The sequence below is a fragment of the Cervus canadensis genome, chromosome 1 (assembly GCF_019320065.1).
Source record: "Cervus canadensis isolate Bull #8, Minnesota chromosome 1, ASM1932006v1, whole genome shotgun sequence".
Classification (NCBI taxonomy): domain Eukaryota; kingdom Metazoa; phylum Chordata; class Mammalia; order Artiodactyla; family Cervidae; genus Cervus; species Cervus canadensis.
In genome coordinates this window covers 109,001,215-109,023,160 of record NC_057386.1, presented here as the reverse complement: position 1 = coordinate 109,023,160, position 21,946 = coordinate 109,001,215, and the positions used below count along the sequence as shown (strand labels likewise).

Here is a 21,946-nt window from a genome sequence, read left to right as displayed (position 1 = left end):
TGACTGTCATTAAACACGGTCATTTTCTACCTGCCTGCCTGGGGTGTCTCTGTGAGTGCAAGGCCAGGATAGGGGTGGAACTGGACCAGCGAGTTGGGAGGCTTGGCTGGGGACCCGCTCAGTCCCCTGGTCCTCGGGGCTGGGTGTCACGTTTAGGGCTCCCCCTGCCCCATCTTGTCCTACTTGAATGCCTACAGTGGCTTCACAGTCTGCTCCCCACTTCCCCAGCGGCCTCTCAGACCATCGTCCAGCAAGTGCTGCTCACCTTTCCCGATCCTGCCACTGTCAGGACACAGAACCAAACTCAAGGTTACCTTGCCTGACTCCTCACTCTCTGAGATCTACTTGCCTGGCACCCTCAAAAAGCCAAGGATCCGCCTGCGATGCAGGAGTGAGTGAAGTTGCTCAGTCGTGTCCGACTCTTTTGCGACCCCATGGACTGTAGCCTACCAGGCTCCTCTGTCCATGGGATTTTTCAGGCAAGAGTACTGGAGTGGGTTGCCATTTCCTTCTCCAGGGGATCTTCCCAACCCAGGTCTCCCGCATAGCAGGCAGATAGATTCTTTACCATCTGAGCCACCAGGCAATGCAAGAGACCTAGGTTCAGTCTCTGGGCGGGGAAGATCCCCTCGAGAAGGGAATGACAACCTGCTCCAGTATTCTTGCTTGGGCAGGCTACAGCACATAGGGTGCAAAGAGACAGGACTGAGAACACACACACACACACACACACACACACACACAGAGTCCTACATGGATGCTCAGAGCGGCACCTCTCATAGCTGCCATGTGTCAGATGTTGGCATAGGCAGCGGTCAGCAGTGGGCCGTTTCTGACCTACTGCACTGTTCCACCGGATACACGGGTGCCTTCCTGTGTGTCGGGCAGGGCTGTCGGGAGGCACTGGGCACAGAGTTAAGGAGGGGATGGGGACGTTCGCTCCTCCCCAGCTCTCAGCGGCAGCACCAGGCAAAGCAAACGCCGGCTGGGCCTAGGAATCCTGCCAAGCCCGGTACTCTGCCCATGGTCACCCCATCCCCCGAGCCACAGGAACGGAGGGTGGGGGGGTGGCCCGGAGATGAGATACTGGTCCTTGGGCCCGCCCGTGTGCTCTGCCGCACAGCGTCCTCCGGGCGGGGAAACTGAGGCACGGGCGCCTGCGGCTTCCTCCCGGCCTTCCGGGCCTCGCCTCGTTCCTCCTCACCGGGGCAGCGTTCCAGCTCCGGCTGTGAGACGGGGAAGGGCGCCGCCCGAGTCAGGGCCGCGGCTGCTATTTCTACCCGTTAGCGGCCTTCCCAGGTACCTCCACTTGGGAGGCGGCCGGGAAGGCCGAGAAACCGGCCGAGGCTCCTTTAAGGGGCCCGCGGGGGCGCGCCCGGCCCTTTTGTCCGGGAGGCGGCAGCGGCAGCGCGCGCGTCAGCGTCAACGCCCGCGCCTGCGCACTGAGGGCGGCCTGCTCGTCGTCTGTGGTGGCGGCGGCGGCGGCGAAGCCCAGCGGCGGCGCGAGCGCCCCCGGCCCGGCCCGCCCTTCGCCTCCCGCGTCAGCTTCCCCGGGCTAGGAGCGCCCCCGGCCCCGCCTCGGCCCTCCCGATCCTCGCAGCCCGGCCGTGGCCGCCCGCCTCTGCCGCCGCAATGATGATGATGGCGCTGAGCAAGACCTTCGGGCAGAAGCCCGTCAAGTTCCAGCTGGAAGACGACGGAGAGTTCTACATGATCGGCTCTGAGGTAGCCCGCGGCGCGTCCTTGCCCTCCGGGCCTCTCGGCCGGCCCGGTTCCCGCGGGAGCCTCGGGGCGGGTCTCCGCGCCGGGAACGCGCGTCTCCATTCATCGCGGAGGGCCTGCGTGCGCGTGCGCGGCCGGGCGCGGTGGGGCGTGGCCTGTTGGGGCGTGGTCGAGAAAGGCCCCGCCCCGGGCCCTGGGCACGCCCACCAATATCCCGGAGGGACGCGGCGGGCGGGGCGGGGGCGGGGCCTATCGCGGGCGTGATCGAGCAGGCCCCGCCCCGCGCCTGGCCGTCTGGGTACGCCCACCCGTGTCCCACGCCGCGTGGCCAGGGCCCCGGGGGTCGCGGTGGCCCCGGGTCCGCTCTGAGTTCCACAGCTCCAGACGGATGTACAGAAACGGGGTATTGGGTTGTCTCTTGCGGCACACGGGGCGAGGCGTCGGACCCCTCGCACTCTCCCTCCCTCTCGCTCTCCCTCCCTCCCTCATTGCCGCAGCTGAAATCCTGAAGCCGCTGATTCGAGACACCGAGCTTAGTGGGGGCTCACCCGCTTGGTGTTCTTTGATTTTGGGGTGGGTGGCTGGGCGTTCTGATCTTCCATTATCAGTGAGAAGACAGGTTGGGAGGACGATACTTGATTTTGGATGGCCAGGGCCCCGGGCTAGATCCATCCGCAAATGGGAGGCACATGGCACTTCGGATATCTTGAACTAACTCCGAGTTAGTGCAAGGGAACGAGCCTAGAACCCCTTCATCCGTACCTAAAAGGTGACCTTTCAGCACGCCGTTAAGTCATCCGGGTGACTGACTCTCACTGGTATATACTTGGTGCACCAAGTATCTTAAGTTCTGCCAGTATTCCTCAACCTTTGGCAGTCTCCGGTTTGTGCGTGTGTGTACAAATCTGCAATTTTTAAATTACGGATCCGCAGTTCAGATGTGCAAGTACTGAGCAGTAGTGCCTCCCTTCTGTAGCGAGGCCAGTGCGGGTCTCGGGAGTTAAAGCAGTTACAAACGCCAGTGCTTGCTTCTAGCAGCAGTTTTCAGTATTATGCATTTCAGTCTTTTTTTCTCTTTTTTTTTACAACTTTTCTTCCCTCTTCACGATTGAATACCCTGCGAATGAATTAAGCCTCATGATGATCACACCTAACGAGGCTTTCGGGATTCCCTGTGACTCCTTGGGGCTTGTCTGACTTGTATTGAGTTATGAGACCTGTGTTGTCAGGAGCATCAGAACTTTCTGCGTTTCCTTTCCTACCAGTTTTTATAAAACACAGGGGGCCAGATGCAATGTATTTTCACATCATCACAGAAACGCCCCACCTGACAGCTGGCCGTACTGAGAGGCGCCACTGCCTGCCACATGCCGTAGCTCAGAAAGGTCTTCGCCAGCCTGAGGGCACAGAGGCGGCATGTGGTGACCGGCAGGTTGATTAAAGAAACCTTCACCCGATCTAATGGGCAGGAAGAGCAGTGGGTTTAGCGTTGACTCTGAGTCAGTTGCACTTTTGAAAATCAAGCTTGCATTTATTGGGCCAGTGGGCAGAACGTGAGGTGTCCTGGCTCCAATTTGGCATCCACGGCACGTCTCAGGTATCTAATGAGATGCTTAGGCTAGACAGTTTCTGCGACCTGCCCTGTAGCACATCTTAGATTCGAGGAAGATAACTGCAGTCTTCTGTTTCAGCCCTGGTGAGTGAGAAGACTTGTCCCGAGATGCAGTTTATAGAGACCAGACAGCAGGAGGGAGAGGCAGTTGCCATCTGGGGCCTGACTTTACAATATTCAAACCTCAGGAGGCCTGGGCAGGGTCCAGGGCTAAAGTGGCGTCTACTCGCAGCCAGCAGCTCCTCTGACAGGAGCGGTGCTTGGCCCCCGGGCCGGTTGCCCTGGGCAAACAGCAGGCCCTGGTTTCCGAGAGGTGCGCCGGGCGGAGCAGTGCCCGCAGTGCCCCACACCCGTCGGGGGTAGCCGCCTTGGGAGGGCGTCCACAGCTGCCACAGTCCTGCCTCCGCACGGGCAGCCGTCATCACCACGCAGAGGCACAGCTGAGAGGAGCCGGGGGCCTCCACACCCACACCCTCGTTTTCCATTTGGGAAAGCCGGGTCCAGAGGGGGCAAAGGCTGGTGCAGGGAAAACCCAGGGGGGTAGACCGAGTCTCCTAAGTTCCGAAGGGACCTCAGGAAGGGCCTAGGAGGCTGGGAGGTCTGCAGGACCTGCACGGTGGCAGTGGGGGCATTAGGGTCGTGTCTTGTCAAAAACCTACTGGAAACACTTGTGTTTACCCCCGGATGGTAACCACGCTCAAGCCAGATAACTCACAAGGGCCTGTACCTGCGGCGGGGAGCAGGAGGGACCCTGTGGCCACCTTCTCTCACGCCGTTCAGCAGCCCTGGTTGTGTAAATCTCTAAATTCATGAAAAATGGAGAAACTGTAAAAAAGAAAAATGCTATAATGGGGTAGGTACGTGGGAAAATAGCAGAAGTGGGCCCTTCGTGGGGTGAACTTTACAGTCGATGAACATTTGACAAGAGGAGTAGGGAGACCAAGGGAAGGAAGTGTTGCCCAGTCGCAGAAGGAGCCAGCAGCCAGTCCAGCGACTGTCCCCCGCCACGTGACCGAGTGGTTGTTTCTGAAAAGTCAGTGAAGCAATGGAGTTTCTTGGTAAAAACGTTAGGACTAGATTTGTTTTCGTCAAGTAAGTTGTACTTTTGAGTATCTGGCACAGGCAGACTATTGTTTGGGGCAGTGATGATGTCTGCAGCAATCTAGTGATTGCTGATAAGCGCTTTTGAAACTCTTTGGAAAATTCCTTTGGTATTTCTGGTTTGAATTTTGTTACTAAACAAAGCAGCAAAGGCCACGGGGGGAAATTATCCTGCATCTGTCTAAAATTAAAAGCCCTTTTTGGCCTTTATTACGTCGTAAAAATATCAGTCTTAAGATAAAAGGAAGAGAGGCCTTACATTTCTGGACTGCGCTAGAGATGCTTAGTGCAAAGTCAGAGCTTCTCGGGGAGCTCCCGGGGGCCGTGTCTCACCAGAGTCTGCTTGGCCCTTCCTGAACTTGGCGCTGTCGTCGGGAGGCAGAGCTTACCCCTGCCAGCGGGCCAGACCTTCGCTGCTGCGGAACCCCTGATGTCAGCAGAACGGGCTTTGGCTGCTCCTCGGAGCCCAGCGCGGGGCCGCGCGTGGTCTTTGTGTCACCGAGGCAGCAGAGCCTCGGCGCCAGGGTCCTGCCCTGCCCCGAGGAGCCCTGGCCCTCTTAACGAGCCTTCTCACTTTACCCCTAGGTGGGAAACTACCTCCGTATGTTCCGAGGTTCTCTGTACAAGAGATACCCCTCGCTCTGGAGGCGACTAGCCACTGTGGAAGAGAGGAAGAAAATAGTTGCGTCGTCACATGGTAAAAAAACAAAACCTAACACCAAGGGTGCGTCTTCACGAGGGTTTGTAAACCTGTTTCAGAACCACTGCTTATGTCCTGGAGAGAAAACGCTTTCACCCGGCGCGTCTTCACGCAGCCCTGACCTCAGCGTGGCGCAGCGTCCCGGGAGGGGGCGGGAGGCCCCGGTGCAGGTGACGGTCCTCGCTCAGGGTGCTCGGGGTCAGGGGATGCCCGGCGGGGAGCGGGCGTGGTGAAGACACGCTGGTCTGAAAACGTTTTAGGATTGCTGTGATGCTATGCCATCCGCGGGCGTGCGCCATCCTCACCCTCCATGCGCCCGGGCGGTGGGGCGGCCCCGGCCCCGCCCCGCTCCGGGCTTTCACCGCTTCGCTCCCCGCCCCCCCCCCCGTCCCCCCCCAATCCATCGCGTGGCACCTGATCTGGCAGCCGGTCCGCTAGCAGTCGCTCGTGTGCATGTTTGCTCCGTGCTGTGTGCGCCTGGGGCCACGGGGCGCCACCTCCGGCCCGGGCACCAAGGTGCCCTGGTGGACCCGGCCCGTGCCGCGCGCGCGCATGTGTGTGTGTGTGTGTGTGTGTGCGCGCGCGCGCTCTTGTGCACACGTGGCTGTGTGTGTGCGCGCGCACGCTCGGCAGTCCGTCCGGTGTGGGTGTGTCTGTGGCGCTGCTGTGGTCTGTCCACCGCGTTCTTTTAACGCAGGAGCCGGAGCCTCTTGTCCACGCACCGCTGTGACCTTTCAGCCCCTCCCTGGCCCTCCTACGCCAGGAGCAGCGCCGGTCACTAACCCTGCGCCCCCAGCTGCGCTTGCCCCTGGCGAGCCTTGGCGATCCCGGGCCTCCCGCTCGCTGGGGAGCCGCCTTCCCCTGACCCCCCAGCGCCACCCGGCTCCCTAGGCAGGCTGTGGTCGGCCTGCCAAGAACTCGAGCTCCCAGGGCCGCTGACGCCAGGGCCAGGAGTTCGCGTTGTGTGTGCCGCAGCTCTTTCCAGCTCCCTGGGCTCTTGTTTTAAAAGAAAAGTCTTTCTCATCCCTCATCCCATCTCCACCTTGCTTTGTGTCGTGGACTGTAGCGGTGTCAGACCTCTTCCTGCCGGCCGCTCACTCTGGAGCCCTCCTGTCCCCAGAGGCCCTGTGGCTGAAGCCCAGGCAGGCGGCCCAGCAGGGCCTCTGGAGAAAGCCAGGGTCCAGGCCGCCCCTTTGGAAGAGGCCAGCATCGGGCAGTCGTGAGGTCCACAGCCGCTTCCCCCACCTCCTGCATGTGAGGACCTTGGTGTGCTGCATCTCCTGGCTGCTCCTGCCAGCCGCCCGCCCGCGGGCTGACCGCAGCCCTGTCTCTGGTTGCAGATCATGGATACACGACCCTGGCCACCAGCGTGACCCTGCTGAAAGCCTCCGAGGTGGAGGAGATCCTGGACGGCAACGATGAGAAGTACAAAGCCGTGTCCATCAGCACCGAGCCCCCCACCTACCTCAGGTACCCCGCCGGCCCCCACTGTGCTCACAGGCCGTCTTCGCCAAGTTTCCAAGTGTCTGTCTTTGGAATTTCTAAGAAATGTAAGCCAAGCCCTGGGTTCTGGAGAGTTGTTAAGAATGCTTTGAAAGGCAGAACAATCAGTGGCCTAGGTCCACTCCCAAAAGAAACACACAATGGTTTTGAACATAGAAACTCAGGTCCTTTGAAAGCACGTTTATGTTCCCAGTTAAACAGGCGAAGGTCATGGGAACGTTGTTGCTTATGGGTAGTGTTCATTCATTCAGACTTATCAGCAAAACTTGGACACGCTAATGGATAAGTAGATAAAGGGTGTGGAGTGGACACACGGGGAATGGTGAGTGTCCTTGGGCATCATTTCTAAAATGCAGAGTAAAAATAGACATAGCCGGCAGCATAAAGAAGCGGGGAGGGAGCTCACTCACTCGGCCACTCTGCACCGTGGCTGCTCTGCGCCAGGCGCTGCGGTGGCCTCAGCCTCCTTTGGATCTCCGGCCCATTCCTCTCAGCCCCAGTGAAGTACTTTACACCGTCAACAAGGGCCGTCCTGAACTTCCAGGTTTTCTCCTAACTGCACCGTCGGATTGTTTTTCTAACCACCCGCCCCACCCCACAACCCCCTGAAGAAGGTGGTGTGCTCACGGCCTGGCCCGTTGTAGACGTGAGCGTTGCAGATTACTTTTCTCGCCCCGGTGGTGTGATGAGGATGGAGGGTTAGCTGGGCTTCCCTAGAGTAGTCACCGGAGGCGATTACGTGCACGTGGGTGGGGCTTTGAGATCCGCACACGCCAGCCGGGAACCTTGTGTGGGCAGTGAACACTCCTGGTGGAGCCCATCACTTGAGGGAGAGCGCTAGGCCAGTAGCCCCGTTACTGGGCAGTGAGAAGTGCTGGGCGGCGGTAGGGCTGCAGGAAAGCCCCCGGTGGGCCCCACGGTAAGGAGGCGCCTGCCCAGCACCCAGCCAGCCCCGCAGGAGGGGTGGCACGCCCCCTCCCCAACACCGGCCAGGTCGGGCACGGGCTCTTGGACAGACCTCTCTGCAACAGAAGGGAGGCTGAGTGGTGGGACTCAGATGCCCGGACCCCGCGTGGCGCTGTGTCATCCCCTCGCGTGCTGCGACATGACTTGCGTTGTCCACTTGAGGCCATCAGGCAGGAGGGGTCAGCCAGGCAGCCTCGGTCCGGATACGAGAGGCTGCTGCCGGGGGGGGGGGGGTGGCTGGCCTGGCCTGGGGGGACCTGGGTGACAGCTCTGGCTGGAGACTCAATCGGGAAAGGTGTGGTGGTCCATGCCCATGCTGCGCACACGGGCCCTGCGCGCCCGTTTCGCCCATGGAAGTTACAGAGGATCCAGCCTCGCAGGTCCTACCCAGAAATGGCAGGCACCTGGCCTGAGTGAGGCCTGGATAGAAACCGCCAGCCAGGTGGCCCGTGGCGGGGACCCCGTCTCGGCGCCTCAGCTCTTGGTCCTGCCCGCATTAGCCCCGGTCCCCTGTTTCCCCAGGTCTCTGGTGTGGCCCCCCTTGGTGTGTGGATCCCTCCCTACCCCACCCCAAGGGGCGCTCCTGGGCCCAGGTGTGGGGTGTGGGGCCTGGGCCTGGGGTGTGAGGGGCCCCAGCTGCAGAAGAGGAGTGAAAAGGCCACCGCCTCTCCCTCCGCCCCCCATCCTGGAAGGGCGCTGTCTTAGCGAGAAGCCAGGCGGACGTCACCGATGGTGACGGTGGTGGGGCGGGGCTGCAGAGGTGAGTGGTGCAGTCGCTGCGCTGATTGCTCCCTGGGTCACCGGGGACGCGGCCCAGGGTTACGAGCGGTCTCGCAGACAGGCAGCCCAGCCCGGGAGCCTCAGCTCAAAACAGCCTTCGGTATTTTCTTCCTAGCAAATGCCCCTTGTAAACCGGAGAGAAGGGCTCCCCCTGTGGGACGCGAGTTCTTTGAGTTACTTTGAGTCTCGCCTTCTAGAGTATCTCCCCATCCCTGAAGGCCCGGAGGCCAGAGGCGCTACCCAGCCTGTCTCAGGCTGGACTGAACATCTGAAATAACAGCCTGATTGAGAGTGTGCCTGCTGCAAACCCCCAGGGACAACCAGCCTCCTGCCGAGTGCAGGACCCCCGCCTCCCCCCAGAGTCGGGACCCTCTCTCTGTCTCCAACCCTGGCCCCCTGCCCAAACATTGACCCGGGCCTCCTCCCTGCCGCCCTCGGGGCTCTTCTGGAAATCTGCCCTCCACCCCCACCCCCGCCCCCCGTGAACCCTGACTCTCTTTACTGAGTGCCCAGCCCAGCCCAGCACGTAGCACGGGGTGACAGCTCACAGACTGGGCCAGGGCCCGTGCCCTCTCCTCCTCCCCTAACCCTGGTGACCCTGAGCAGGTGCCACTGGGAGCCTGGGGAATAGCCACCCGCGGAGCTGGGCGCACAGAGGTTCCGCGGGGGCCTGGGCCCAGCAGGGGCGCAGCAGGCATCCACTGGCCACGACCTGGCGGCTGGGGAGCGGCTTTTGGCCCGTAGGCTGAGCAGAGTGGTGTCCGTGTCTCCCAGGGAACAGAAGGCCAAGAGGAACAGCCAGTGGGTGCCCACCCTGCCCAACAGCTCGCACCACCTAGACGCCGTGCCCTGCTCCACCACCATCAACAGGAACCGCATGGGCCGTGACAAGAAGAGGACCTTCCCGCTCTGGTGAGGGCCCTCGACCACGCGGCCCTCCCGCACACGGGCTGTTCCCGTTGTTTGCCCGTTACCGGCGCCCCTGCGTTCTCGGACAGCGGTGCTCACCCCTGGGTCTAAGGGGGCGCGCTTGGTTTCCTTGCTCCCGCCACCCCCGTCTCGCCCTCTTCCCCATCCTAAAGGGCAGGCGGAGTGCGGAGCTGTCTGGGGCTCCCTCGGGGTCCAGGCTGCAGGTGGAGAGCCCTGGGCGCTTGGCTGCCGAGGCTCCCCCAGCATCCCCCCTGCCCCCCACCCAGTCAGCACCCCTCCTTCACTGCTCTGCCAGAGGCTTCTCGACCCTCCTGTCCCTTGGCATTTGTTCCAGGGTTTCCTCTTCTGGACATACCCTTTCCTCCCCAAAGCTGCTGGGAGAATCCTGCCTGCTCTGGGGCTTAAACCTCTCTTCCTGCAGGGAATGTCTGAGCTTGTCCCACTGCCCGAGTCGGCACCTCCCTTCCTGCCCCGCGTGGACCCCCGCCGGCCCTGTCTGCTGGCTCAGCCCGTAGCGGACGGGTCCTCTCTGGGCAGGTCTCGGTGACCAGTGGTACAGAGAGGGAGGCCCTGGGCACAGGGACCCAGCCCACATTGCTGAGCATGCGGCCACTTCCCTTCCAGCTTCGACGACCACGACCCAGCCGTGATCCACGAGAACGCGTCCCAGCCCGAGGTGCTGGTCCCCATCCGACTGGACATGGAGATTGACGGGCAGAAGCTGCGGGACGCCTTCACCTGGAACATGAATGGTCCGTCTGCTGCCCTGGCTGGCGTGCACCCAGCCCTGTCTGCGTGGCTTCGGGGGGTCCCGTCATCACCCAGGGGGTTGGCAGAGGAGGCCAGGGCTGAGTGCGCTGACTGTAGGCCCTGCAATCGACCAGCAATCCCCCCCCTGCAATCCCCCCTCCATCTTCGTTTCAGAGAAGCTGATGACCCCGGAGATGTTCTCAGAGATTCTCTGTGATGACCTGGATCTGAACCCTCTGACGTTCGTGCCGGCGATCGCCTCCGCCATCAGACAGCAGATCGAGTCCTACCCCACGGACAGCATCCTGGAAGACCAATCAGACCAGCGCGTTATCATCAAGGTAGGCGACTGCTTGCCTACAGCTGGCCTGCCTTGTCCTCCGGGCTTTCGAGGTGCAGAGGTGCGTGGAGGCCTCGACAGGAGCCTCTCTGGGGTCCGTGCTGTGGGGCAGAGCTCTGGAAAGCTGTCTCTCGGGCAGCTTATCCCAGGAAGGGCACGGGCTGACTTTGAGGAGGGCATCACATTCTGGGCGTGTCTGGGTGCTGCTGCAGCCTTGCCAGGTGTGGAGCAGAAGCTGGGTGGTACCAGGAGTGACCCAGCTAACGGCAGAGCAACGAAGGGCACAGTGCGGCGGGCACACTGCCACTCTTGCCATGGGCAGGCTGGGCCAAGCACATCCCATGCTGTCTCAGCAGCCCCCACAGTCCTGGGGGACGTTATGAGAAGAGGGATCCACCTGCCCCCCTCAAGAAGGCCTGCCTGGTGGTGAACAGTATCTCACTGTGAGTTTGACTTGCATTTCCCTGTTGATTTGTTATTGTTCAATCTCCCAGTCCAACTATTTGGGACGCATGGACTGCAGCACGCCAGGCTTCCCTGTCCATCACCAACTGGAGTTTGCCCAAACTCATGTCCATTGAGTCGGTGATGCCATCCAACCATCTCATCCTCTGTCATCCCCTTCTCCTCCTGCCCCCAATCCCTCCCAGCATCAGGGTCTTTTCCGATGAGTCAGTTCTTCGCATCAGGTGGCCAAAGTATTGGAGCTTCAGCTTCAGCATTAGTCCTTCCAATGTATATTCAGGACTGATCTCCTTTTGGATCGGCTGGTTGGATCTTGCAGTCCAAGGGACTCTCAAGAGCCTTCTCCAACACCACAGTTCAAAAGCATCAATTCTTTGGCGCTCAGCTTTCTTTATGGTCCAACTCTCACATCTACAGGACTATTGGAAGAACCATAGCTTTGGACATGAACCTTTGTGGGCCTTTCCTGGCTGATTAGTGACCCTGTTGGCCGTTTGTTTGTCTTCTGTGTCTGCTGAAGTCCTTCCCTTTTTTGAGTCCGGGTTTTGTTGTTTTCTTGTTTTCTCAGTTCCCTGTATCTTACAGATAGTGATCTGTTTTCAGATAGTGTGATTTGCAGAGGTTTTCTTCCTTTCCATGGGTTGCCTTTTTATGTTGTTGATAGTGTCCTTTGATGCATAGAAGTTTTTTATTTTGGTGAAGTCCAGTTTGTTTTTTCTCTTATCGCCTATGCCTTTGACGTCATATCTGAGAAATCACTGCCAAATCCAAAGTCATAAAGCTTTACTCTATGTTTTTCTGAGAGTTTTATAGATTGAACTCTTACATTTATATGTTCTATTTTGAGTTAATTTCTGTATATGGGGTTAGGTAAGGGTCCCACTTCATTCTTTTGCATGTGTATGTTCTTTTTTCCCAAAACCATTGGTTGCAAAAACTATCCTTCATTGAATGATCTTGGCATCTTTGTTGAAAATCATTTGACCACTTATTTGAGAGTTTATTTCTGGGCTGTCCCATTGGTCCGTGTCTCTGTTTTTATGTTAGTCCCACAGTGTTTTCATTACTGTATCTTTGCAGTAAGTTTTGAAATCAGGAAGTGTGAGTCTTCTGGCTTTGTCGTTCTTTTCGTCATTGTTTTGAGCAGACATCCTTTGCTTTTCCTTAGATTCCATATGAATTTTAAGATTTTTTTTTTCTATTTCTGCAGAAGTACTGTTGGGATTTTGATAGGGATTACATTGGCTTTGTAGATTGCTTTGGACAGAGCAACCTTGTAGGCTACAGTCCATAGTGTTGCAAAGAGTTGGACACGACTGAGCGACTAAACTTTCTTTCTTTTTTTCTTGGGTATTCTTAACAATTTTAAGTCTTCCAATCCATGGACGTGGGATGTTTTTCCATTTATTTATATCTTTAATTTCCTTCAGCGTGTTTTATATTGTTCATTGTACAAGTCTTTCATCTCCTTGGTTAATTTCTAAGTATTTTATTCTTTTTGATGTTATTGTAATTTCGTCATACTTTCATTTTCAGATTGTTCAGTGTTAGCATATAGAAATGCAGCTGATTTTTGCATATTGACTTTGTATCCTGCTACCTTGCTGAATTCATTTATTCTAATAGTATTTTGTTAGCATCTTAAATTCTGCATGTAAGATCCTAACATCTGGGAACAGAGACGGTTTTACTTCTTCCTCTCCAGGTGGATACCTTTTGTTTATTTTTCTTGCCTAATTGCACTGAGTAGAAATTCCAACGCTAGATTGAATAAAAGTGGCAAGAGCGGGTATCTTTAGCTAGTTCCTGATCTTAGAGGAAAAGTTACCAGTCTTCTACCATTGTGGGTAATACTTACAGTGATTTTTGTGACTGAATTAATCTTGTTGATATAGTTTCCATCTGTTCTTAGCTTATTGAGTGCTTTTATCGTGAAAGCATGTTGAATTTTGTCTAATGCTTTTTTCTGCGTTTATTGAGATGACTGTGTGGTTTTTGTCCTTCATTCTGTTCAAGTGGTTCATTGCATCGATCAGTTTTCTTACTGAGCCATCCTTGCCTTGTCAGAGTAAGTCCTACCTTTTATAATTTATTTGTGTCATCATCACATCATTCACAGTGGTGTATAATTATTCTGATGTGCTGTTGAATGTAGTTTTGCTAGTGTCTGTTGAGGTTTCATATCAATGTTCATAATAAGTGTGGTCTATACCTTTCCTTTCTTGTTGTATCTTCGTCTGGCTTTGGTATCGAGGCACTGAGTTATGAAGTGTTCCTTCCTTTTCAGTTTTTTGGTAGGATTTGATAAGGATTGGTGTTAGTTCTTGAGATGTTTGGTAGAATTCACCAGTAAAGCCATCAGATCCAAGCTTTCTGTATAGGGAGTTAGCCCGTTACTGACACATTTTCCTCGGTAGTTAATCCCTTTTCAGAGAAATATTTTCCTTGCCCCAACTAGCAGCACCAGGGCACGGCCGTGAACAAAAGGGGGGATGTTCTGGAGAGAAGGGGCGGTGTGGGTGTGGCCTGGCCCCGGAGGGGAGCCGCTCCAGCTCGTGTCTGCACTCCCGGGCCAGCTGAACATCCACGTGGGGAACATCTCCCTGGTGGACCAGTTCGAGTGGGACATGTCGGAGAAGGAGAACTCGCCCGAGAAGTTTGCTCTGAAGCTGTGCTCCGAGCTGGGGCTGGGCGGGGAGTTCGTCACCACCATCGCCTACAGCATCCGGGGACAGCTGAGCTGGCATCAGAAGACCTACGCCTTCAGGTAGGGGCTGGGACTGGGACGGGTGGCCGCCCTCCGCCCCCTGCGCGGGGGTGCCTTCGGGACTTCCTGGGGCCTCGGTACCAACTGACCGAGGGCCGCCCCGTGCGCTTGGCGGCCTGTGTCACCTCCTCCCGTCCCCTGTCCCAGTGGCGACGTTGCTGAGACCCTTGCTCATCTGCTGGACTCGTGCTCAGACAGGCCTGCCCACCCCCGCCCAGGGCGGTCCAGACGCTGCTGCCGCCTCTTGTTCAGTCCGCGAGCGGGTAGCAGGCACCCCCGTGGGAGAGGGGGTGGCGTTCAGGCCGCCCACAGAGCGGGGAGGGGTCTGGTCCCGGGTCCCGGGTCCTGGGCAGGCTCCTCGCGACCCCGGCGTGCCTTCCAGTTGCCGGTGGCCGGACCCTGCAGAGCTTGCCCGGGGCAGCCCCGTCCCCCAGGCCCCACCCAAGGGAGGTGTCCAAACCGGATGTTAGGCTTTATGCGGCTGCTCAAGCTGTCACCGTCCCCATGTGGAGGCCATTACCGAGGGACCACCCCTGACGGGGAATAGCTGAGGGAGCACGTGGGGCTGTTTGTGTCTCAGCTGCTTCTCCAGAAACCCCAGGAGGCAGCGCCTGCCGTGTTCCTGGAACTCTGAGCAAGAGAGGGAACGGCTGCCACACGGGGCGCCCCCGCAGCTGCCGGCTGCCCCGGGGTTCCCGTCCACAGACGGGGGCCGGGCCACGCCCTGAGTCCTGTGGGAGGCCTGCTCATGGCGCCTGTCCACGCACGGCTCATGAGCTGAGGCCAGCGGGCCTGGAGCCAGCCTGGGGGGCCTCACTCCCCAGAGCAGACCCCGAGGTCCTGGGAGTGACATCGACACCCAAGTCCCTCATCCCCAAGGCTGACTCAGAACACACCTCTCACTGCCGTGCAGCAGGGGGACTCAGGGGGGCCCCCTCACAGGCCTGGGCCAAGTGCCCCCTGCTCTGACATTCAGGGGACCTGGAGATCTTCCTACCCAGATGGCACTACTGGTAAAGAACCCACCTGCCAGTGCAGGAGAGACACAGGTTCCAACCCTGGGTTGGGAAGATCCCCTGGAGGAGGGCATGGCAACCCACTCCAGTACTCCTGCCTGGAGAATCCCGTGGACAGAGGAGCCTGGTGGGCTACAGTCCATGGGGTCGCAAAGAGCTGGACACGACTGAGTGACTAACACTCACTTTTCAAGAGTTCGTTATACATTCCAGATACAGGTCCCTTACCACATACCTGAAAATACAAGGCATATATCTTCTCCCTTTTTGTGGGTTTGTAGTTCACATTCATGACAGCATCCTCTGAGGCACAAAAGTTTTAATTTTGACGACGTCCAGTTTATCTGTTTTTGCCTTGGGTTGCTTGTGCTGTTGATGTCATAGCTGAGAAACCGTGGCCTGCCGGGTCCCGTCCCGGCGCCCTTTCCCCATCGAGTGGGCTGGGCCCCTTGTCCAGAGTCAGCTGATCTCACGCAGGAGGGTGACACCGAGTTTTGTCCCCTCCTCCCGGCTGGGGAGGTGTGGGGGTGGTTGCTCCCTCAGTCTTGTTCTCATCTACCAGGTGGGCACAGCCGTGCCTCCCAGCTGGCCTGCTGCACCTGTGAGGTTGTAAAACTGAGGTCACATTGAAGATGACCCTCCGGGCCCTCTGCCTCCTCCCACACGGCCTCCCTGCTTGCACCTGGTGGGTGGTGGGAATGCAGGGTCCCAGGCGGCCTTGAGGCCCAGGAAGCTGAACGCCCAGGCGGGTGGGCGGCTGTCTGCCCACCTGTCCCCACACTGTGGGCTCCTGGCTCCAGGTCCCTCCTTCCAGGCCTGGCCTGAGCAGCCCTTGGTTTGGCACAAACCCCCCGGGACAGAATCTTCCCGGAGCCAGAGGGAGGTAAACAGGGGGCCTCCGGGACCCGCACTTGTTTACGTTAAGAGGAAGACGTGTTTGCTCCTGTCAGCGCGGGCTTGGTGGCTTTCGTGTCTGCCGCCCCCGAGGAAGGCAGCTGGGAGCCTGCCACGTGAGGAGTGACGTTTGGGTCTGTGGTGCTGGCTTCTGGACTGCCGCAGAGCCGCCCAGCTGGGGAGCAGCTGTTGGCAGGGGCGGCCAGGGCAGCCCAGCCACTGGCCTGGGACTTACGGGCACCGGCTCGGGCCCCAGCCCTCACGCAGTGGATGTGTGTTGAATGTTTAGTGGTAGTGGTCCTCTGAAACCCCTCGCAGCAGGGACACTGTCCCCATTTTCCAGGTGAGGAGTTAAAACGAAGGCCGGGGGCCTGTTTTTTCCTGTGCTGTCCCCCCAGGACCCCCGCCCTCCCTGCTCCGGGGCTGACTCCACGGGGCTCCCAGCAGGCTGATTCTTGGGGCTGAGCCTCGAGGACCGGGCACCAGTGGCCCAGCGGGAGGCCAGAGGAGAGGGCCCAGAGGCCAGTGTGGGCAGGGCGGGCGAGGGCGCAGCTGAGGCTCGCTGGGTGGGCTTGGCCCAGCTCTCCTGGCAGAGGCGGTGACCTGGACTGGCATCCCCAGCCTTTGCGGCCTCGCCGAGGCTGACCCCCCTGCCCTGAGTCCACTTTGCCAGAGGGTGTGCGGGTGGCCCTTGGGCGGCATGCATCTGGGGGCCCCAGGGTGGAGCAGTCAGGGCTTATGGGTTCTGGGCCCCTGTGATGTGGGCCAAGGGGCCCCCTGCGGACTGGTCAGGGCAGGGGCCCTGGGACTCCACTCCTGGGTGGATGAACTCCTTTGCTCTCCTTTCTTCTGGACGCTGAGTGGGGCAAATGGCCCTTCTCCTCCCCGCAGGTCCACTGGGAATGGCTGGGTCCACAGCACTGTCCCGTGGACCCCTCCCCACATGCAGACCCGGAGATGCCGTGTTGGCAGCGTGCCCTGTGTCGGGAGCTGGGCACAGAAACCAGACTCCACGTCCTGTCTGCCTGCGGCGGGGGTGGACACTGCTTTCTGGGGCCTCTCCTGCAGCCGCTCTGTGAACCGTCTCCCCCTCCTGTCTTCCACAGTGAGAACCCCCTGCCCACGGTGGAGATCGCCATCCGGAACACGGGTGACGCCGATCAGTGGTGCCCGCTGCTGGAGACCTTGACGGACGCGGAGATGGAGAAGAAGATCCGGGACCAGGACCGGAACACAAGGTGCCGCCCCAGCCCCCTTCAGGCAGGACAGGGCCCTGGGCAAGCAGTCCCATGTGAGCACTCGGGCAGATCTGACCACAGCCCAGACCAGGCTCACTCCCCCTGGGGAGAGGGGTGGGACAGAGGGCGGCTTCAGGGCCCCACACGGCAGAGTGACCGAGGGAGGGGCTGGGGGCTCCTGCCCCCTCGCTCGGTTGCCTGAGAGACCCGGGGGTCGCTGCCCTCCCCCTCCCGCAGGCGGATGAGGCGTTTGGCCAACACGGCCCCAGCCTGGTGACCACCCCGCAGCGCTTGGCTCCCAGGGAGCGTCTGGAGATTGGCCCGCCTCTCCTCCATCTTCTGGTTTGGAGGGGACCAGGCGGGGGCAGCCCGGCCGTCCTGAGGAGCGGGCCGGGGCCTCCTGATCCCCTGCCGCCCAGGGACACATTCCGTCTGCTGAGCCCCAGTCCCCACCGCCCGTCTCTGGTCAAGAGAGGCCATGTTGAGCTGTGTTTGTTTTTTGTATAGAAGCCCCTGGCAGGGCGAGCAACACTTTCTAAATAAAAAGGCAACAGGTTCTGTTCCGTTTCTTCAAAGTGGTGGCCTGGAGCCGAGAACGGGACAGCATGGCACGGGCTGGCCCCTCACCCTCCTGCGTGCACGTCCCAGCTGGGCCTCAGCAGGGCCCGGGCGCCCTGGACCACACCACCCCCCGCAACCATGAGCAGGACCAGGGCTCACTCAGCCCTGCAGGCCGCCCCTCCCACCCCCACCCACCCAGCTCAGCGAGTCCCTGGAGTCCCGGGCGGGTGGGAGGTGGCGGCCGCAGAGGGCAGGGCCGCCTGTCAGTCCCGGCCCGCCCCCAGCCAGGAGCGTGGGCTTCTCGCTCAGGGTGGCACCTGGGGGCTTCCTCCTGGGACCAGGCCCGGCAGGTGACCCAGGCCCAGTCGCATGAAGCCCGTGAGCCCAGGCCCTGTACCTTCCGCTGCTAGCAGGGCTGAGGGTCAGGACTGCTCTGCTCCTGCCAACGGCGGGGCCTCACATGGGGGGCGGCGGGGGCGGGGAGCAGAGCTCTGAGGGTTTCCGGCTGCAGGGTGGGCTGAGACGGGCCTCGCCTCTGGACTCGGGGGTCTCGCGAGCACATCCTAGGAACTCGTACTCCAGCCACTGCCCTCCATCCAGGGCAAGGGGACAGCGGGGTTTCCCCGGAAGGCCCTGAACAAAGAGGTGGGTCCAGGCCCAGCTGGCCTTGCGGACAGTGGGCTCCACCACAGGCGGGGGGCAGGGGCGGATGTTCTGGCCACAGCAGGAGGTGGCCTGAGCCCGAGAGCCAGTGGGGGATGATGCTGCTAGTCGCCCACCAACCCATCACGGAGCCCACGGCTGGGCCAGAGGTTTCACGACAACATTAAGGTCCGACTCCACAGCGAGTACTTTTATCATGTGTGAACGTGACAGCCGGCGGTGACTGGTGCTGCTGCCGACCCAGGAATAAACCACCGTGTGGACTGGTCCTCTGATGCCCATGAGCTGGGGGCCAGGTGAGGCTCCCATGGGCCTCCGCTGCAAACAGCAGGGGCATAGCTTCCCAGAGGCCTCTGCCTCAGCCACTGGACTCTGCAAACGTGACACTTCAGGCTTCAGGGTCACAGAAAGGGCCTGGCCCTCTTCTGCACCTGGCCCATCCTTCAGCAGCCTGGCTGGGAAATGAGGCAGAGGTCCCCTTGGGGGTTGCTAGTTTGGGACAGGAGGGCCCTAAGGAGGCGTCAACGGAGGGCCCCCATGACCCAGCATCCCAGTCCCGGCCCCGCCCTCGCGATTTGACACCGCCCCCCCCCGTCACTGGAAGCTGAATTAAGGCAGACAGTATGAGGATGAGAACCCCAGCAAGACTGCCCTCTGAGTTCAGAGCTCTGCTGGTGACTGGGCAGGTTCTGGACCCTCTCTGGGCCTCCGGCCGTGCCACCTGTGCTGGGTCGGAGAGCAGGTCAGGCTTGGCCCTGGCTCTCGGCCAGCAGCACCCGCCCCGCATGGAGAGGCTGGCCGCAGCAGGAGAGCCAGTGCTGTGGGCGACAGGCTGCAGGTCACTTGTTTATTCAGGGCGGGAGCCCTGGGCCCGGGCCCGGCCTCCAGGACAGGGAGCTGAGTTGCAGGCCGGGGTTGGGGTGGGGGGTGACCCGGCCCTGGGTGAGGTCGTCCTCACTGCTGCACGGGTCCTGGCTGCTCCTCGGGGAGGGGCCGGTAATTGGGGTCCTCCTCTGGGGCATCCAGTAGCAGCTTCCTGTGGGGAGGGGCCCACGCTGAGCTGCAGCCGACAGGGTCCCCCCCATGGGGTGGAGAGCCATCTGGGGAGGGGGGTGGGGAAGGCTCACAGGAAGTCTTCTGTGACCCCCACTCACAGGAAGCTGGGGGTCAGCAGCAGCCTCTTGCCTCCAGGCTGGTTGGGGAAGACGTCCTCCAGGAAATAGTAGACGTGGCCCACTACGATCCCTGTGGGAGAGCCGCCAATGCCGAGGCCACCCTCCACAGCTCTGAAGCCCCCAGAGCACGGGTGTCCGATGCCCTGCACGGCCGGCCGGCCGGCCCAGCGTGGGGCCAGGCTTGGCCCAGAAGTGGGCAGAACCTGGGAGGAGGTCAGCCCTGAGGATATCAGAGGAACTGGAGCCATGAAGCAGGCACCCTAAGCCACCCATCCCCACCAGGTCGGGCCCCACACAAGCGTCAGCGAATGGGTCAGCCTCGAAGAAGTAAAACTGATAGGCTGGCTTGTTGGAGGGGCTGGGAGGATGGGGGCGCCAGGAGGGAGTAAGAGGGGTGGGGGACAGGGAGAGGACCAGGGCTCTGGCCCAGCACACCCAGCTTGGGGCAGGCTCCCTGAACAGCAGGCTCACCCAGCAAGTCCACCAGGATGGAGTTGCCCAGTAGCATTGAGAAGCCCATGAGTGCCCAGGGCAGGAAGGGCGCCTGGAAGGTGAGGAGGCCGAAGAAGTTGACCCTCACCCCAGGGCTGCGGCGGCTCCACACGTACACCAGCATGGCCGTGAGGGCCTGGCCCAGGAAGAAGAGGCTACCCAGGAGCCCCAGCAGCTGGGCCAGAGTCAAGGTCTCATGCCCTGCCCAGGGCCCCTCTGACTTCCTAAACCCCTGGAACCCTCAAGCTTGTTGGTTTCACTTCCCAATCTAAGGCCAAACCGTGGCCTCCAGGAGCCCCCTGATCAGCCCCACCTCTCCACCTCACCCCAGCTCCTGGGCCCAGGCCTAGATCCTCCTGGCTACCTGCATTCAGGACTCAGCCCCCGGGCACCCTGCCCTGTGGTATTTTGGCTGTAGGCCTGGAGTTTGACAGGGGCACCTGGAGCTGAGCACGTGATGCACGCTCAAAAGCATTCTCAGCTCCGGGGCGCAACTCCTTCCCTCTGCGGCCGGCGCTCAAGCAGGGCCCCAGGGCCAACACAGGCCCGGACCCACAGGTCCCCAAGCCCGGGAAGGATACAGTCATCAGGAGGCCCCCGAAGAGAAACATGAAGACGAAGTCTGCCGTGCGGCCGCGGAAGGAACCCTCCTCCAGCATGCGGCAGTAGCGGAACCTGCGGCTTTGGTATAGGAAGCGTGCCCCTTGGAGGGGCTCAGCATCCCCGGGCCCGCTGCCTCCCGCCCGGTACCCACCCTGCCCCCGCTCCCGCCTCCACCACGGCGCAGGATACACGAAGAGCATGTTGAAGAAGAAGCTGAATCCCAGGGGCCCGAAGAAGAGGAAGTTGGTGATGAGCCTCCAGACCTGCGTGGGGTGCGGCGGGGTGGGGGGCGGTCAAGCCAGCGCTGGGCGGGAGGGGTTGGGCCAGCAGGTGCAAAGGGCGGGGCGGCCTCACCTGGAACTTCCGGAACACGAGGTGTGGGTTGAAGTAGAGCTGGAAGGGACTGAGGAGTTCCAGCTGCTGCGGAACCAGGGGAATCTTAGAAACTGCCCCCCGACCCACCCACCCCGGGGGAGCTGGGGGGAGGTCCATTCGTAACCTTGGCAACCCCCGGAGGCGGTAACCACGGCAGCGCTCCCCAACCCGCCCTTCCGGCTCACCACGGCGGCGGTGGTGAGGACGCAGGCCGCGGTGTAGGTCCGCGTCACCGCCGGCACCTGCAGGAATTCGGTCGCCAGCCCCTGCCACGCCATGAACGCTTCCCAGGCACTCGTGGTCCGGCCGCCGCGCTCTCTTAACCCGCCTCCAAGCCCCGCCCATCCGCCTTCAGCCAATCCGCATCTGCGGTGGAGCGCGCCCGCGGCTGGAGGGCGGGGCCCTGGGGCATATAGCCAATAGGAAGAGAGAGCGGAGGGTCGGAGGCGGGACGGGGCGTGGGTGGGGCGTGACTCAGAGCCAATGAGCAGGCCCCACGCTGGAGCACGTGGCGCGTGTTGTGGTGCCGGCGGCGGCGGCGCGGGAGAAGGTGTGACCAATGAGGAACCGAGGCCTTAGGGGCGGGCAGGTAGCGGGGACATCTGGGCCCACCCTGCAAGCGAGGCTACGAGCACTTGTTAGAGGGGTCCGCTCGCCCCGAGAGACCGAGGGGTGCGGCCTCGCAGCCTCCCGCCCGGCCCCCCACCCCGGTCCCGCCGCCTCCCCCCGACCCCGGCCCCCCACCCCAGGTCCTGCAGCTTCTTGGCCTCCACCCACGCAGCGTGGGTGGGGCATGGGCGGGGCATGGGCGGGGCGGGGCCCGGAGTTGGACCGCCCTGCTCAGCCAACCCACCTGGGCTGGCTGGGGTCCCAGGCTGTCCTCTCTGAGAACCAGAGCAGCAAAGGAGACGCTTGGCGGCTGCGTGTCCAAATCTCGCTGCAAGCCCAGACCCCGCTGAAACTGCCTGTTCCTTTGGGAAGCCCCAACGAGGGCCGCCAGAGGAGGGGCAGACCGGGGACGTGCAGCACTGGTGGGACGAGAGGGTGCCAAGACCGGCTGGTTCAAGTGGACGGGCTGGAGAGAGCCTCGTTACTTGGGTGGAAAAGAGAAACTCCATGTATTCCTTCTGATGAACCCAGTCCATAGTTTACTGTTCTGGATGCTTGGAGACCCGGTGGCCGACAAAAGATGCTATCTCTCCTGGTGCAGCCAAGGAGACGGGGGGTGGGGGGGGGGGCGGGGTGGGTGTCAGGGGCTTCTGCTAAGATGAGAACTAGTGTTTTTAGGACAGC

The 21,946-nt window shown here is 60.7% G+C and overlaps 2 protein-coding genes across 6 annotated transcripts; one reads left to right on the top strand and one right to left on the bottom strand.

Moving 5' to 3' along the window:
- Nucleotides 1-1,426: 1,426 nt before the first annotated feature.
- SMARCB1 (SWI/SNF related, matrix associated, actin dependent regulator of chromatin, subfamily b, member 1) lies at nucleotides 1,427-17,342 on the top strand. Of its 2 annotated transcripts, none has more exons than XM_043434739.1 (9): nucleotides 1,427-1,725; nucleotides 5,021-5,132; nucleotides 6,476-6,605; nucleotides 9,159-9,296; nucleotides 9,939-10,066; nucleotides 10,239-10,405; nucleotides 13,446-13,636; nucleotides 16,653-16,784; nucleotides 17,022-17,342. In XM_043434739.1, the coding sequence occupies exons 1-9, from the start codon at nucleotides 1,633-1,635 to the stop codon at nucleotides 17,059-17,061; spliced, it is 1,131 nt and encodes a 376-aa protein (XP_043290674.1). In that variant the 5' UTR covers nucleotides 1,427-1,632; the 3' UTR covers nucleotides 17,062-17,342. The 2 variants fall into 2 exon arrangements, with proteins under 2 accessions (XP_043290674.1, XP_043290664.1); XM_043434729.1 differs by having other exon boundaries at nucleotides 1,434-1,725; nucleotides 5,021-5,159.
- A 1,499-nt stretch (nucleotides 17,343-18,841) lies between these two features.
- Nucleotides 18,842-20,974, bottom strand: DERL3 (derlin 3). 4 transcript variants are annotated; one of them, XM_043434778.1, is made up of 7 exons: nucleotides 20,839-20,974; nucleotides 20,633-20,698; nucleotides 20,468-20,541; nucleotides 20,257-20,350; nucleotides 19,655-19,850; nucleotides 19,136-19,253; nucleotides 18,842-19,044 (listed from the first exon to the last, which is right to left on the bottom strand). In XM_043434778.1, the coding sequence occupies exons 1-6, from the start codon at nucleotides 20,929-20,931 to the stop codon at nucleotides 19,159-19,161; spliced, it is 618 nt and encodes a 205-aa protein (XP_043290713.1). In that variant the 5' UTR covers nucleotides 20,932-20,974; the 3' UTR covers nucleotides 18,842-19,044; nucleotides 19,136-19,158. The 4 variants fall into 4 exon arrangements, with proteins under 4 accessions (XP_043290713.1, XP_043290687.1, XP_043290697.1 ...); XM_043434752.1 differs by having other exon boundaries at nucleotides 19,163-19,253; XM_043434762.1 differs by having other exon boundaries at nucleotides 19,163-19,253; nucleotides 20,633-20,695; nucleotides 20,839-20,963.
- Between the last annotated feature and the right edge of the window lie 972 nt (nucleotides 20,975-21,946).